The sequence below is a fragment of the Sinocyclocheilus anshuiensis genome, unplaced genomic scaffold (genome assembly GCF_001515605.1).
Source record: "Sinocyclocheilus anshuiensis isolate Anshui unplaced genomic scaffold, SAMN03320099.WGS_v1.1 scaffold701, whole genome shotgun sequence".
NCBI lineage: Eukaryota > Metazoa > Chordata > Actinopteri > Cypriniformes > Cyprinidae > Sinocyclocheilus > Sinocyclocheilus anshuiensis.
The window spans coordinates 377162-391955 of record NW_015539895.1 but is presented as its reverse complement, the minus strand read 5'-3'; the positions used below and the strand labels follow the sequence as shown (position 1 = coordinate 391955).

The window sequence follows — 14794 nt, the reverse complement described above, 5'->3', positions numbered from 1 at the left end:
GCTGGTGGGCAAAGGGTACTCGGCAGCGGGTCAGGCTGGTGCGTGTCTGCACACCATGGCGGTGTTACAGGCGTACCAAGCCGACCTGCTGAAAGAGCTAGATGAGGGTGAGCAGGTAAAATCTGAGGATATTACAGAGCTCAGGAGGACCGCTGATTTGTCTCTCTGCGCCACTAAGGAGACCGCCGTGCCATTGGCAGGTCTAGGGCAGCTATGGTGGCAGCGGAGAGGCATCTATAGATCAGTCTGCCAACCCTGCCGGTGTTCCAGGGCGCAGCAGTCTCCCGCGAGCGCCACTCTCAGTCACCGCCCGGCAACGTAGCGGTGCTAAGAGGCTCGTCACCTCCGCGGAGGTCTCGAGAGCAGCAGGTTCGGTTGTTCCTGTGGATGCAGCCCTGGCTCCGTTGCGACTCCAGGGCATCCGCATACTAAACTATATCGACGATTGGTTGATCTTAGCTCAATCAGAGCAGATGGTGGTTCGACATCGAGATGTCGTTCTCGCCCACATGAGAGAGCTCTCTCCTCGACGGCGCTCCGTGGGAGATTCCCGTCAGGAGAGATCTCCTCTCACAGGCGGAGGGTATGATCATCCATCCCCGCCCGGAGCTGTGGAAATTGTGGGTGAATTGTGGGGAAATTGTGCCCTGAGGGGGCACAACTCGTAGCTTCCGGTCTCTCATGATTACACACGAGGTTCAGAGCCCGTCACGCTGAAGGGCGTTCCCCTAGCGTTTCCGACGCAGCGTCTCGTTCCCTCGAGGAACTAGGGTTACATACGTAACCTGAGACATTTTCCCACATAAATAGCCCTCTTGTTTCCACTTTTAAAGTGGAGGAACTGGATGGACAGGCTGTTGACAGAAAAAACTAACATACCACTGACACTCGGATAATAGCCCAGCTCTCATCTTTCACTCACTTGTGTAATGCACTGGGTGGCAACTTGGTTTTTTCCATTTGGCCATAGCAGCTGGTTTTGGCCTCCGGGATGTCCCCAAACTCTTCCAACATGGCTGCAGCTGCCGTGGTTATAATCCCAAGCCCATCTCGAACCCGTGCCTCAAGAGGATAGTCCCAGTCATCGTAGGATACAGAGATCATTCCAGAGGGGAACGAATCTGGAGTGATGTCTGGGTTGCCCGTGGTCAAGCTGGGTACAATCCAGATGTACCCGAAACCGGTCAGGCCCAGTGACCGGGCCTCCTCCAAGATGTAAGCCGCTTCGTCCTTTGAGCAGTACAAAAGGATGACTGGAGACTGCACCTTTTTCAGCTGGATCTGGGTCCTGGAGTCCCCGTCTACGGCATCCAGGGTGATGGTGTGCTGGAGGTCCCAACCGACAAAGCTGTTGTCGACCGTGGTCTTCAGGATGGCAATGAAATCCTGGTAGCCCGGGAACTTGCTGGTCACTATGGAGAAGACATGCCAGTCGTACTCTTCCATAATGTTGAGCATGAGCAGAGCCTCCTGCTGGATGGAGGCCCCAAACTGGAAGAATGTAGATTTTTCATCCTGTTGAACAAAGAAAGACAAAAAGAACTGTTAACAACATGATAAATATAGGTTTTCAGCTGTCAACATTAGGGATGCACAATATATCGGTACCAGTTTAGATGTCGGCCTATTTATATATACAGTTTACCTTTACTGTCATCTAAAGTTCACTTACAATTAATCTTTAAAAATGTTTTTAAATAATTTAATCATAATATTATTAATCATTTATAAATTTAATAATTTGGCCATAGCATGGAAATAATTATCTTATTGTGTCAGGTACAATTTTAATATTAGTGCATCACTAATAAACTTCCCATTAAAAATACAACAGTTCAAATTAAATAATTCCCACATATACTAGAACAGCCAGAATAGAGAGACCATTTAAATATTTTGAGAGTTCTGAACTCAATATTACAGAGTGACAGAGTTAACAAAAGTTAATAAGATTCTTTATTAAAATGTAACGAGTCAAAAAGGAAAGAGAAGAGCTTTTCTGGTTCTTTAACTCCTCTGAGATCCATCTGATATGTGCAGCTCTGGCCTTGATGAACTCATTGTCTAATCATAATGATGCACTGAGCCAGTTCTTTCTGGCTGAGCAGATTCAATCCCCATGTGTCTTTCGAACTATTCCCTCCAGCGTCCCACAATTCCACAGCTTTAACTGGCCCTCTGAGGCACAAAGGACACAATCGTTTTTAGATTCATACTCTGAGTTCAAACTTTTCACTCATTTTATGAGTGAGAGGATCGGAAGCTTGTATAAGGAATGCGACAAGCTTTCATTAAGCTTCTCAGTCTTGTGGACGCTATTTTTCCCATCACCATTTCAATGTCAAACCAATTACTGCAGCCTCATAAATGGTAATTGAAATGGTGGCCAATGACTGAATACAGATGTAAGATGAGGCATCTGTCTTTGTGTGCATGTGTGAAAGATGTTGTGAGTCTGTGTATGTTGGGAGGAGAAACGTTTCACTTGGTTTTTTCGCAATTTTTGGGATGCTCGGCTTGACATTGCCAATTTCACACACTGGAGAAACTAAATAGACACTGGTGCTGCAAAGTAAACACAAGATAGCTGTGGATAACACTTCACACACGCATCCATGGCACAAATGAACACAAATCTTCTTTGACCAAAAGCGTTATGCTACTTTTCCATGACCAACCATCTGGCTTCCCAGATGACACTCAGCCACGTCAATATCTTCAAATGCCATATCAGATCTTCTGCTGGCCTTTGTCAATCTTTTCATTTGATGCCAGCCCAATATAACACATTAATTAAAGCCGCTTCTGATAGCTGCAGTGATTATCTTCTGTTTTTGTGATGGATAGTTAATGAAATACAGGGTGCATGCTGGAGACGCTTGATTGAGTCTTTGCAATAAATGTTTATTAGTTAGTTGGTCAGCTGGTAATGACAACTTTTTCTGCACCTGTGTCCGGTTTTTCTGCAAGATTTAATAAAATGTTACATTCTTTGGGTGGAAATATTTGGATCATTTGGTCTTTTGGATCATGAGAAATTTTCATTCATTTTGAGATCCAAACTTTTGACTGGTACTATAAACAGAACTATAAATATTATTATAAAAAAAATCAAGTAATGATTTTTTTAATAACAATAAAAAAATAAGTAGTAGTATTAGTAGTAGTATAATTAGAATTCTTGTAATTTTATTATTATCATTATTATTATTTCTTTTTTTTTTTCAATTATTCTAAGAACAATGTAGGAATTAACTTAGGATCAAATCCTATAGCAAATATATTAGAATAGTCATATGGAAATATATTTTTTCAACAAAAACAAGGAAACAACACATACCAAACCACATACCATTTTTATCTGTCTATTTCTCTATCTATCTATCTATCTATCTATCTGTCTATCTGTCTGTCTGTCTGTCTATCTATCAATAGATTATTGACAGAACTAAAAAATAGTAAGAATACAAATACTGTGAACCAAAATTTCACAGAAAATGCATATGCATTGCATCTATGGAATATTTCATTTAAAATAAATATATAAATAACTGCTGAGGCTCAAATACAAGATTTATGAATCTTGGGTAAATTTAAATACAAAATGTTATTTTGAATCTGGCACCTAGTTAAACTTGATAAAACAATGGCTTTTGCAATGAAATACTGTTGTGCAACAGTTGCACTGTTATGTGAAGTGGCCCCTGTGAGACTAGACACATTTGCTTAAGTGATGGATGGACGACAAGATAGTCCTAATTTATTTTCACTGCCTCACCTTGGAAAGATTTTAATTATTCCTCAAAGGTTATCATGATGTTATCTTAAAGTGGCACAGTTTTGAGTGGCAATTTCTTTTCAGATCTGGGGATGTCAATGAATATGGAGCAGATTATTTTACATTTATGGAATAATGGCATAAAGATTACTCAGCTTGAGCTGCCCGCTCCCCACAGTTGTCCGTCAACTCTTGAAGTGCAGGGTTAAGAAAATATGACCCTCATAATAATGGGCCTACTGGGCGCAGTGTGTGTGGGGTGAACATGTAGACTGTTCAGAGTGAGCACTCATTGAACTCATTCTGCAGATGAACTCAGGAGATGACGGAAAGAGAGGAAGAGAGCAATTGTTAAAAACAATGTGGTCTCTTTCTGCAACAAGGATGAAACCAATAATTATAAAGTGAGAGCTAGGAAAATAAATAAAAGAGTCTTATGGAAGACTGATTTGGTAATTGAGTAAAAATAAGATATTTTACACATCAGCACAGTTTGATGTGTACAAATATATTCTATTGTGTGATGTGAAACATTATTATATTATATTATATTATACAGTATTATATTATATTATATTTAGCATAATATAATTGTATAATAATTTGAATATAAATAATAGCCACAACTGCAGCATGAAAAGTATGATTCGTAAAGTACATTTATAAAGATTTTGCATTGTTGCCTAAATGTAATTTCACAGCCAAGCACCGAGTGTGACACGAAAGGCATGTGTAATCAGCTTCAGAGGTGTGAAAGAAGATTTGTGTGCATTTGACTGGAGCGTAGCAATACTAGTTTCTAATTTCCCACCCGCTTTCCTGAGGATCTGCACCATCCCTGTCTGCTGCTGAGCTTTCTCAATGCCATTTTCTTCATATAACAGGATGCCATTACCAGCCAGAGGCGATAAAGCTATATTGTTTGCTCAGAAATAGGAACCGTGCTGTATCATATTTCGAAGCAGATCTGAAAAAACAAGATTTGGAGTGGAGATATTTCTCAAAAGACATTGCTTAAGATCTTAAGACCATCTGCAGATCTTTGTTGACTCCTTTATTGAAGGTGATACTGGGGTTTAACATCAATCATTCTGCACATCGTTCATTTCGTAAAGCCTTATACTAGTGTTCTTTTCTAATTGTGATGCAAACAAATGTTAATTGCGAGCTCCAAGCTTCACAGCACCACATCAAAAACACTTAATTTTCCTTGTGTACTCGCACTGTTTTCAATCTAAAAGCAGCAGACAAACCTGACAGACCGAATGTGTTATTTCTGAGAAAACCAAATGCAAGGAATCACATCAATAACCGCTAAGAGCATCTGAGGTGCTCTTTTGGCATCTCAACAGCGTGAGCTCTCAGACACATTCGAGGCATTTAGAGATCTCTGTTCAGAAACAATGGCTAAGATATTCAAATTAGAGCATCTAGCAGCAAGAATAAGTGGCCACAACTTCTCTAAAGCCCTGTTTGATGGACCATCATGCCTGTTATCCTGATTAGACCTCCAATACGAGGAGACATGATCCGCCAATATAGGTTGGCGTCAACAACTGAACAAGCAATGAGAGCGCATGTATATAATCTACAGTAAGTATACCATTTTGTATGTGAGTGAGCGTGTGGATAATCTGAAGCGCTTCAGAAGGCCGCCTCAGGGGTGGCCGGTGTTATCCCCACAGCTCATGTCATTGCCAGCAGCGGAGTAAACACGGCACAGTTAGTCTAATAACACAGAAGAGCCACACAGCGCTAACGCAATCACAGCGCCCAGCCCGGCTCCACTTCGTTAAATTGTGACTTTGTAAACTCTATAAATTGTCAATTCGGTTTTGATGGAATGGTACGCCACCAAGTAGCATAATGGTGTTGCTTCTAATGTCAATTTTTTGCACCGTTTTTCAAAGGCTCGGGCTCAAGAGCTGCTTCATGAGCTCATTTTTAGTGTGCCACAGAGCTCTTAGTGAATAAAGCAAATGAGTGGAGCCAAAGGAAGAAAGAGAGAGAAAGAGCAACACTGATATACACAGAGCAGTACTGTAGTTAAAGAGACAGAACTGAACTTCACCATCTGTCCTACCTATGCTGAAGAAATTCTGTCCCAAATATGAAACTGCAGGGTTTCCGGCATTTTTGACAAAAATGAATTTCTATGACTTGTCCTGCCATTTATGATTACTGCATAAGTACTGTATTTTTTAAATCAGTTTATAAAGATTTCTGGATGGCTTTCCATGTGTATGTCAAATCCCAATACATGGAATGAAAATGCTTACATAATTATACTTATTTGTGTACAAAAGCCAGAGATAAAGGCTAGTGATTTAAATTCAGCTCAGTGGAGGATTTGGCTTTAACAGACAAATTTGCATTCAGTGTAAAGTTCTATAACCATTGATTCCTTTCATTAATTTCATATCTTTTACCATTTTTAAAGGTCTAGAAATCATAATTTGTTTTAACTAATTGAATTGTGAGGTTTTCCATAACAGTGGAAACCATGAAACAATTTGTCCTGGCTTTAGAAAGTTAGAGAATAATACAGTATTTTAATAATAATAATGCAGTATTACAGTTGTTCTCAAACTTTTTGACTCCAAGGCCCTCATCAATATGCAAAGGCCCCATGACTTGTCCAGTTATTTGTGATTCACTGGATAAGGATTAAGAATTTTTAAGATTTTTTTTTTAATATTTGAGCGCTTTGCATTAGAAAAATGTACGTTCATTATAAAGATGAGAGTTATAAGATTTTATTAATTTACATTAATTTAATTTACTTATCCAGGTCTAGAAATCACACTTTTAAAATCAGGCTACATATATCAAGGTTAATATATAAATATATGTTATTCAATATTTTAATATGAACTAAAATCAATATATTTTATATTTGTTGTTGTTTTAGCTCATTTTAATGCTTGTTTGCTTAGTTTTAAATCTTGAGGCCCCCTTGAAAGTTTGCTGGGCCCTTTAACTTCTTAATACATTAAAACAGAGACATTTCACTGGCAGTATGGTAAACTGACGCTCATCACAAAAAAAAAAAAAAAAAAAGGGGGGGGATAAACTAAATCTGTGATGCGCTTAAGAACACAAAAGGTCAAGCACACACATTTGTTTTTCTATCATTATAGGGACTTTCCACATTGATTTCAGTTGGTTTTATACTGAACTAATGATGTGGGTGATACTGAAAGTTTAAATGAGATTTAGCTTCATTTTGGGCATCTCAGAGTGAGAAATAAGCTGTTTCCAGATTCATAGTTCGAATTATAGTTCGAAAAAAAAGAAAAACACTGGTGCATCAGCTCCTTTTCACTTGTGTTTATTTTAACCAAAATCAGTGTAGTAATCAGGTGGTAAGCAATGACTGGTTGGTAAATTCTCCACTTCCTGTGAAGCGAATGCCCTACGGACTGAACATTTACCCTCCCTATGATTTGGAATCTCACTAAATTCCTTGTGAATCCACTTTGCAGGGCACTTTCAGGTGAACATACCCAGAGACAGAGTACTGCACTGCAGCACCACCGTCGCTAGTTACACAGCTCCACAGGATCACAGTCTTTCTCTCTGTTTTCCTTTCATTCCGTGCCTTTTTCTTTCCTTATTCATTCTCTCCTTTCATCTCCCTTTGCTCCTGTCTGGTCTCTTTCAGTACCCTCTCTCTGGGCTCCGCCTGAGTGTCCCTCCTAAACCCACCTTATCAGAACGTGTGACTGATGAAAAAGGGGAACGTGTGCAGAAATTCAATTATACTGACATGCTGGTGACAGAGAGAGCAAGATAGAGGGGGGGTGGGAGAAAGAAAAAACAGCACCGCAGTGAAACACCCCTCGACGAAGTGCAATTAGCTGTCCTGTGAACAAAAGACGTGATTATTCTCTTTAAGGTCACTTCTGAAAAACTTGCGATTAAAAAGGTTCATCACTTTGTGTCACAACTGGGAGAGAAGCATTATTTATGATCCTGTCGGAACAGATTCTTTTGAATATTTAATGAAATTCCTTCTCGATGGTTGAGCAAAAAAAGAGAGGGGGAAAAGATAGAGAAGATGGGTGGAGGTATAATGAAGAGGGTCTGTAAACCCCTGGATGCTGCGCTCTGAGTAATGACTATGCCACTATTTCATGAAGTGTTTATTACATAACTGTCATGTGCTTCTCAAAAGAATTTTGCAGAATGCTCCCACAGCCTTAGGGACATGCGACTGACAGCTGACTTAGACAATAAGGTATTCATCTCACATTACAAGTGAAACACAGATTACTAACCACATTACCAATGGCAAAAACCAATTTAAGCCAACGACTGACAAACCGTCAATGGTTCAGTGTTTCAGCAACATGTAATCCACTCTGACCTCCAAAGGCAAAATGCAGTAACCAAGGACAAAAACATAGTTTTAGACTGATTTGATATTCAAATTATTTATATCAAATTATTTGATATAAATTTGATATTTCACACTCTTTGGAAGATTAAAAATAATAATAATTTAATTGTTAAAAATTCTGTGACGATCTATGACTCACAGGAACTAGGCCCCGATGGGAACTATGGTACAGATACTGAAGAAGAGATAAGGCAAACTAGAAAAGCAGAACACAGTCTACATTTTAACCCATCATAATAAATCTTCCATGCTCACCCGGAGAGATCCCTTCATTAATAACCATTCCCATTTCTGAATAAGACCTGATCTTTGTTGGAAACTGTCAGGAGATCAATAGAGAACAGAGGTTATATTTTACCTCAAACAAGTGACTAATGAATGATCACAGTGGCTTCCTCTTACAGCAAACCCCTAAATTTGATATTTCACACTCTTTGGAAGATTAAAAATAATAATAATTTAATTGTTAAAAATTCTGTGACGATCTATGACTCACAGGAACTAGGCCCCGATGGGAACTATGGTACAGATACTGAAGAAGAGATAAGGCAAACTAGAAAAGCAGAACACAGTCTACATTTTAACCCATCATAATAAATCTTCCATGCTCACCCGGAGAGATCCCTTCATTAATAACCATTCCCATTTCTGAATAAGACCTGATCTTTGTTGGAAACTGTCAGGAGATCAATAGAGAACAGAGGTTATATTTTACCTCAAACAAGTGACTAATGAATGATCACAGTGGCTTCCTCTTACAGCAAACCCCCTGAAGCACTTTAAAATAACACTTAGATTGAGCCTGCACTTTAAATATCACAAGCTCAATCAATTAATCTAAGCTGGGGTTTTTAATACGCCATACAATAATTAGGAAACATGGTAAGGTCATATGGATGATCAGCTACTGTCTCATTGATATGTTCGAAAAGTGAGGCAACAAGAGGCAAAAGATGCTCATTGGTACGAGATAGAGTTTAAAAATAGCAGACGGCTCAAGTTTGTTCATCTGCACGCTCACTGAGCTTGCATTCACAACTGTCTTTTTGTTACTGCTGCTGTTTTTCTGTCAGGGCTTTTTAACAAGCACCAAAACCCCACAGGGGCAAGCTGACAAAGGCAGATAAACTTTCTTGGAGCACAGATAGTCTCGCTCTCTGTCTCTCTCTGTGGGCACTGCCCCACTCCTGTCAGAAAATTCCTGAGGACGTTCCCTTCAGAGTCCTTTATGTTTACATCATCAGCTTACTAATCACATTACAAGTGCTGTCATTCTGAGAAGAGCTGCGTGTTTGCACTCCATTCGACTTGTTTGTCCAATCTTTACATGTCATGATCTGTGACGCAGCCAGTCCAGGAAGATGATGATCCACAAAGCATACAGGCGGTCAGAGAGGTCAGTGTCACGACGGCTGGTAATCATCGGATGTGGCAGGGTATGAAACAGAGAGCATGCATCTTTTTCTCTGAAATGACCTGATGACTCAATTCAAAGCATTATATGGCAGAATGGCAACGTCAAAATCTCCTGCTGATTTTAATACAGATGCAATTGAGCTTTCATAAATGATGTTTTATTTGTGTTCAAAAGCACTTAAGAAGCACAGCAGGCAGGGATATAAAAATGCTGTCATTATTTAGGCCTTGTGTACACCAAAGCGTTTTTTTTCTAGAGGCTAGTGTATTTTTTCAATTGTTTCCAATGGGAGCGCCATGTTTTTGACACCAGGAGCATGCAGAGTGCTGAGCATCTTTTTCATCTTTTCTCGGCGCCGACAGTTGAAGAATGTTCAACTTTGGGTACAACGCAGCGCTCATCACTGTCACTTTTTAGTCAGCTAACCAATCACAGTGGAGGAGGGGCGGGACTAATACCACACCGACCAACCGTCACACGCTGCTTGTACTACGACTGAACAACAATGGAGAAGTTGCTTGTCTCAGAGTATTCATAACTGTACCAGATGGAATTGCTGGACTACCACAATATTATTATAAAAAATGATGCTTGGAGAAAAATTTCATTCGTGATGTGTCTGCCAAATTACTTCAGCGGATATTCCGTATCAAAGCAACCACAGTATCTCAACTGAAAAAAACGCTGCGCTCTCATGCTCTCACAGCTGGGTGTTCTCAGCAGAGTGCCTGGCGTTTTCAGCTGGCAAAAACACTTTGGTGGACACACGGCCTTACTCACCTTAAAGTCTTTCTAAAGACTTTCTTTTGCCCGTGGAACATAAAAGGAGAATATCCACACTCCTCTTTTCTTTAATGGTGACCAAAGCTGTAAAGCAAGATTTTCTGTTAGCAATGACTAAAATTTTAGTCTGTTCCAGTGTTTATTAATATTTTGAACTAGCTTTTATTTTCATATTTTCAGTTTTCATTCTAATATTAGTGTACGTTTTAGTAATTTTGTTAAATGCTTTTGCTATTTTATTATATTTTTATTTAGATTAAATTTATTTTATTTCAGTTTTAGTAATTTTAGTAATTCATCTTATTTTATTTCAGTTAGTTGCCAAAGCAACATTTCTAAATTCTAAAGTTTTTTAAGTTTTCCATGTAATATTTTATTCTATTTCAGCTTTATTTCGATTAACAAAATGATTGTTAATACTTTTGTTTCAGTTAACAATAACAACACTGGTCTGTTACTCAGACAAAGCTATTATATTGTTTAGAATGTCTTGGAATACAGCGCATGAGTCATATGAATTACTTTTTGTGCGTTTATGGTGCTTTTTTGTCCTTTTAGGAACCCATCCACTTGTATGAAAGAGAGCAGTGTGAACATTCTTCAAAACAATTCCTGTTTTGCTGCGTGGAAGAAAGAAAGTCATACAGATTTGGAACAAAATGAGGGTGAGTGAGTGACAGAATTGGAATTTTTGGACAAACTTTCCCTTTAAGCAGCGGTTCATGCGGTTCGCGGGTGCAAGAGAGAGAGAAAAAGAGAGTGACAGAGTAGCACTGCATTATGAGATTGGCATTTAATCACATCCAAAAGGAGGCAAATAATGAACATTACAGCTTTACATCAATTGTCTTCTGCAGTTTTCTTTGTCATTTTTCCTTAGCTTGCATTCATTTATTCAGTAGACAGAGAACACACACATCTAGACTAAATCAGTTTATGTATGCAGCGGCTCTAGGCACGGCCCGAGTGCTGGAATGGAATGATGTTCTGCCCTGTGGTTTGTGCTGTGTCCATTTGCACTGCAGAAAAACTTCAGCTGCAAACGTCACCAACTTTTTAAAACCACTAAAGAAGATGCCATATTCAATCGACTTCAAAACAAAAGCCAAACAGGACGAGGAAAAACACTGCTCCCTCTTTCCTCACATGGCAGGTGCTAGGGGAACATGACCAGCCCGTGTTAAGTGCTCCCATTTCATTTTGATTGGCTGCCAGCAAACAGTACAGAGTAACTGGCACTTGTTATACTTCAGCAGACAAACGGCACTCCTGGGAGATGTCAGTCAGGCACGCTCGAGGCTGTGACGTAACCACCCAGAGCCACTGAACCTGAAACCAAGCAGCTCACCGAAATGCAACTGTACACACACACTCACATACGCATAGACGTACACAAAAAATGCCCCACTTCAGCGGCAGACTGATATAACGTAGAATGTCAAGTAGACTTTACCAGTGAGCTTCCCCCCAGCAAATACACACACTCGTAAAGAAGTTCTTGAATCACAGGATCCAATAAAATACAGTCACATTAATTACAAAGAGTCATCATACACTGAGAAATATCTGGTGTAGAAACAATTTTCACTCAGAAAGTACATTTCACAAACAATTACAAAGCACTGGCAAGTAATATTGAAATAAATGTGAAATTTTGAAGTACAACTGAAAAAAAAAAACAAACCTGAAATATAATTTTCTTGTCAAATGTACTCCAATAGTCTTTTTTTCCCTGTTTATTGGCCTGAATTTTTTTTCTCAACAAAGTAATATTCGGTGCTAAATCAAGAATTTATTTTAGTATTATTCATATTTATACTATTATAGTATTTTTAATTAGCTTTTATTTTTGTATTTTCGTTTTTTTTTCCATTTTAATTTTAGCATAACTTAGTCATTTTGTTTTGTGATTTTTTTTTTTTTTTTAAATATTACAGTTTTATTTTTAGTAAATTTAGTACTTCAGCTTAAACTTATTTTATTTCAGTTAAACATTGTTTTATTTCTAACATTTAATTTTGTTTATTTTTTTTTTCATTAACAATTATTTCATTTCAGCTTCATACCAATTAACGAAAACTACTTTTAATAGTTTTAGTTTACAATAACTACACTGAATTAAATAGAGATTTATTTCTCAGTGTCCTGCTTCTCAGCTGTTCTTCTGAGGCAAAAGACCCTGGTAATCTCACATGTGTCTCCTCCTGTGCTTTAGATGAGATCCCAACACTGCCATGAATGATGCTCAGATTTGCCATTATACCACATGTCAAAGATTTCAATATAAACTCAAGAATTTCTCTTCACAATTGTTACGAGAACAAATTATGTGAGCAATGCTATTCAATTTTTATATTTATATATTTATTATTTTAAAGCTCAGTTTTATAAACAGTCTGAGTCTATTTGTATTTCTATTAAGGTGTTTTAGGAGAAACATCTGCGAGAAAGTTGATACATTGAACTCCATAAGAACTCTTTAATATCACAATTGATTCTCAATTATGCAATGAAAGGGAGAGCAAAAAGAGCCTTTTGCGTAACTCTCCTGCTTCACAGCTTTCTCAAAATCTCTCGACAAAAGATGCTAATAATCTCACTTATTATGTCCCATCATCATAGTCAGGAGACTCTGGCTAAACAGAAAAAGCAAACAAATGAAACTGCTGCAGAGACTCGCAATTCTCTCCTTGACAGTCATTGTGCGAGAATTGTATTTCTTTCTATTGGAGTTTACTCAAATTGGGGAAAAAAAAATATTATGTGACTTTAAACTCAATTCTGAAGAAGTGAGAAAATAAAAATGGGGAAATGTAGTTTGCGCTGTTCAGACAAATCAAACGAAAACAGAGAGGGAGCAGCTTTGTGTAAACAGCTCAGCCTGCCACATCTGTCTTAATATAGCCATGTGTTCACCATTAGATTTCCTCTGCCACACACAGACATACTCCTTCTGTAACCATGGCAAAAGTTTTTGTGAACTTTCCTAAGGACAAGAATAAACAGCCAAAGTGTCACAATTGACCGGCCCTCTATTGACTTTGTGGCTCATTTTCCGCCGGCTGCCCACTCTCTGTGTACTCATCAGCTTGACTGACAGGATGTCTGGTTCCCTCGCAACCAATCAGCGTCTGTGCCGAAGCAGACGTTTGGTCTGCCCAGACAGCACCTGAGGGTAATCTGATGTCAGAGACGTGCTTGGAACATGTCGGTCCAATGTTAACTATTGCATGCTGTATTTCGTTCACAAAAAGTATTGAATTTCACTGTATTTTGCAGTTGTTTTTACATTTCAAACACACAACAAAAACTGTCACTGAACTTTCATCATTCACCATTATGTAAAGCACTGTGAAATGTGATTCATTGTACTTAATTGATACATTCGGACAGTTCACATAAATGAACAGGTTCAAAAAAAGATTCAGGAATTTATTTGAGTCCACATGCAGAAAACGTTCTGTTGAACATTTAATGATATATTGCTGCTCACCACTATTTTTGCCAGTAAATTAGGGTGTTTTCTACTTGTATACTTGCTATTTAGTGTAAATTCACAAGTTCAGATTTATTGAGAATCTTTTTTTTAACACCAGATAAATAAATAAATAGATAAATAAATAAACAAACAAATAAATGATATACACCACAGTTTGGGGTCGTTAAGATGTTTTAATGTTTTCGTAAAAAAAAGTCTCTTATGCTTAAGGTTTTTGATTTAATTTCAGCATTTAATTCATTAAAAATACAGTAATGAAATATTATTAGAATTTAAATTACAATTTACATTTATTTGATTAATAGAAAGTTTAAAATAACATTTATTTGAAGTCTTTTTTCGCAAAAAGCTTCTTCTCATTTCAGTCGATACGATTGTAATTCTGTGGCAAGAAAAAGTGCAGAACCAAATAAATATTACAATTCTAAAATTGTAATACACCCAGTGTTCAATTAGTGTTCAATTAATTGAAGTGTTTTTATGCAAAGAATAAAACTGTCATTATACTGATGGTTGTTAGTTTTTCCATTATAATATACAAAGGCACATCGGCTGGCAAACCATTAGGCAGCACATAATTAGGAGTCTATTTAAAAGGAATGAATGCGATGGGGAGTTTGGTCAAACTATGGCAGCAAGACAGAGAATAGTTGTCCTAAATCAAAGACGGCCTGCTCCGCGGAGCCAGTTAGTGTATGTGCACTATTTCATAATAGTGTCAGAATAGCTACCATGTCAAAAGATACAATTATACAAAAATGCCGCCTGCCACGGGAGCAAATTCAGCAGCTTTTACATCTTGTTGGTCCAACTTTGTCAAGACAAACTCGACGGAGCTACCCCCTAAGCCCCGAAATTCAGCTGCTGGCGGCTCACCGTTTTTATGCTGTGGGGAGTTTTCTGGAGGTGGTTGGG

The 14794-nt window shown here is 38.2% G+C and overlaps 1 protein-coding gene across 1 annotated transcript in view; it reads right to left on the bottom strand.

Moving 5' to 3' along the window:
* Positions 1-14794, bottom strand: part of LOC107685916 (glutamate receptor ionotropic, NMDA 2A-like) — a 178897-nt gene that overhangs the window by 69350 nt on the left and 94753 nt on the right. Inside the window, exon 3 of the mRNA XM_016482665.1 lies at positions 923-1515. Within this exon, the coding sequence (XP_016338151.1) occupies positions 923-1515 (593 nt within the window). The remainder of the gene's footprint in view (positions 1-922; positions 1516-14794) is intronic.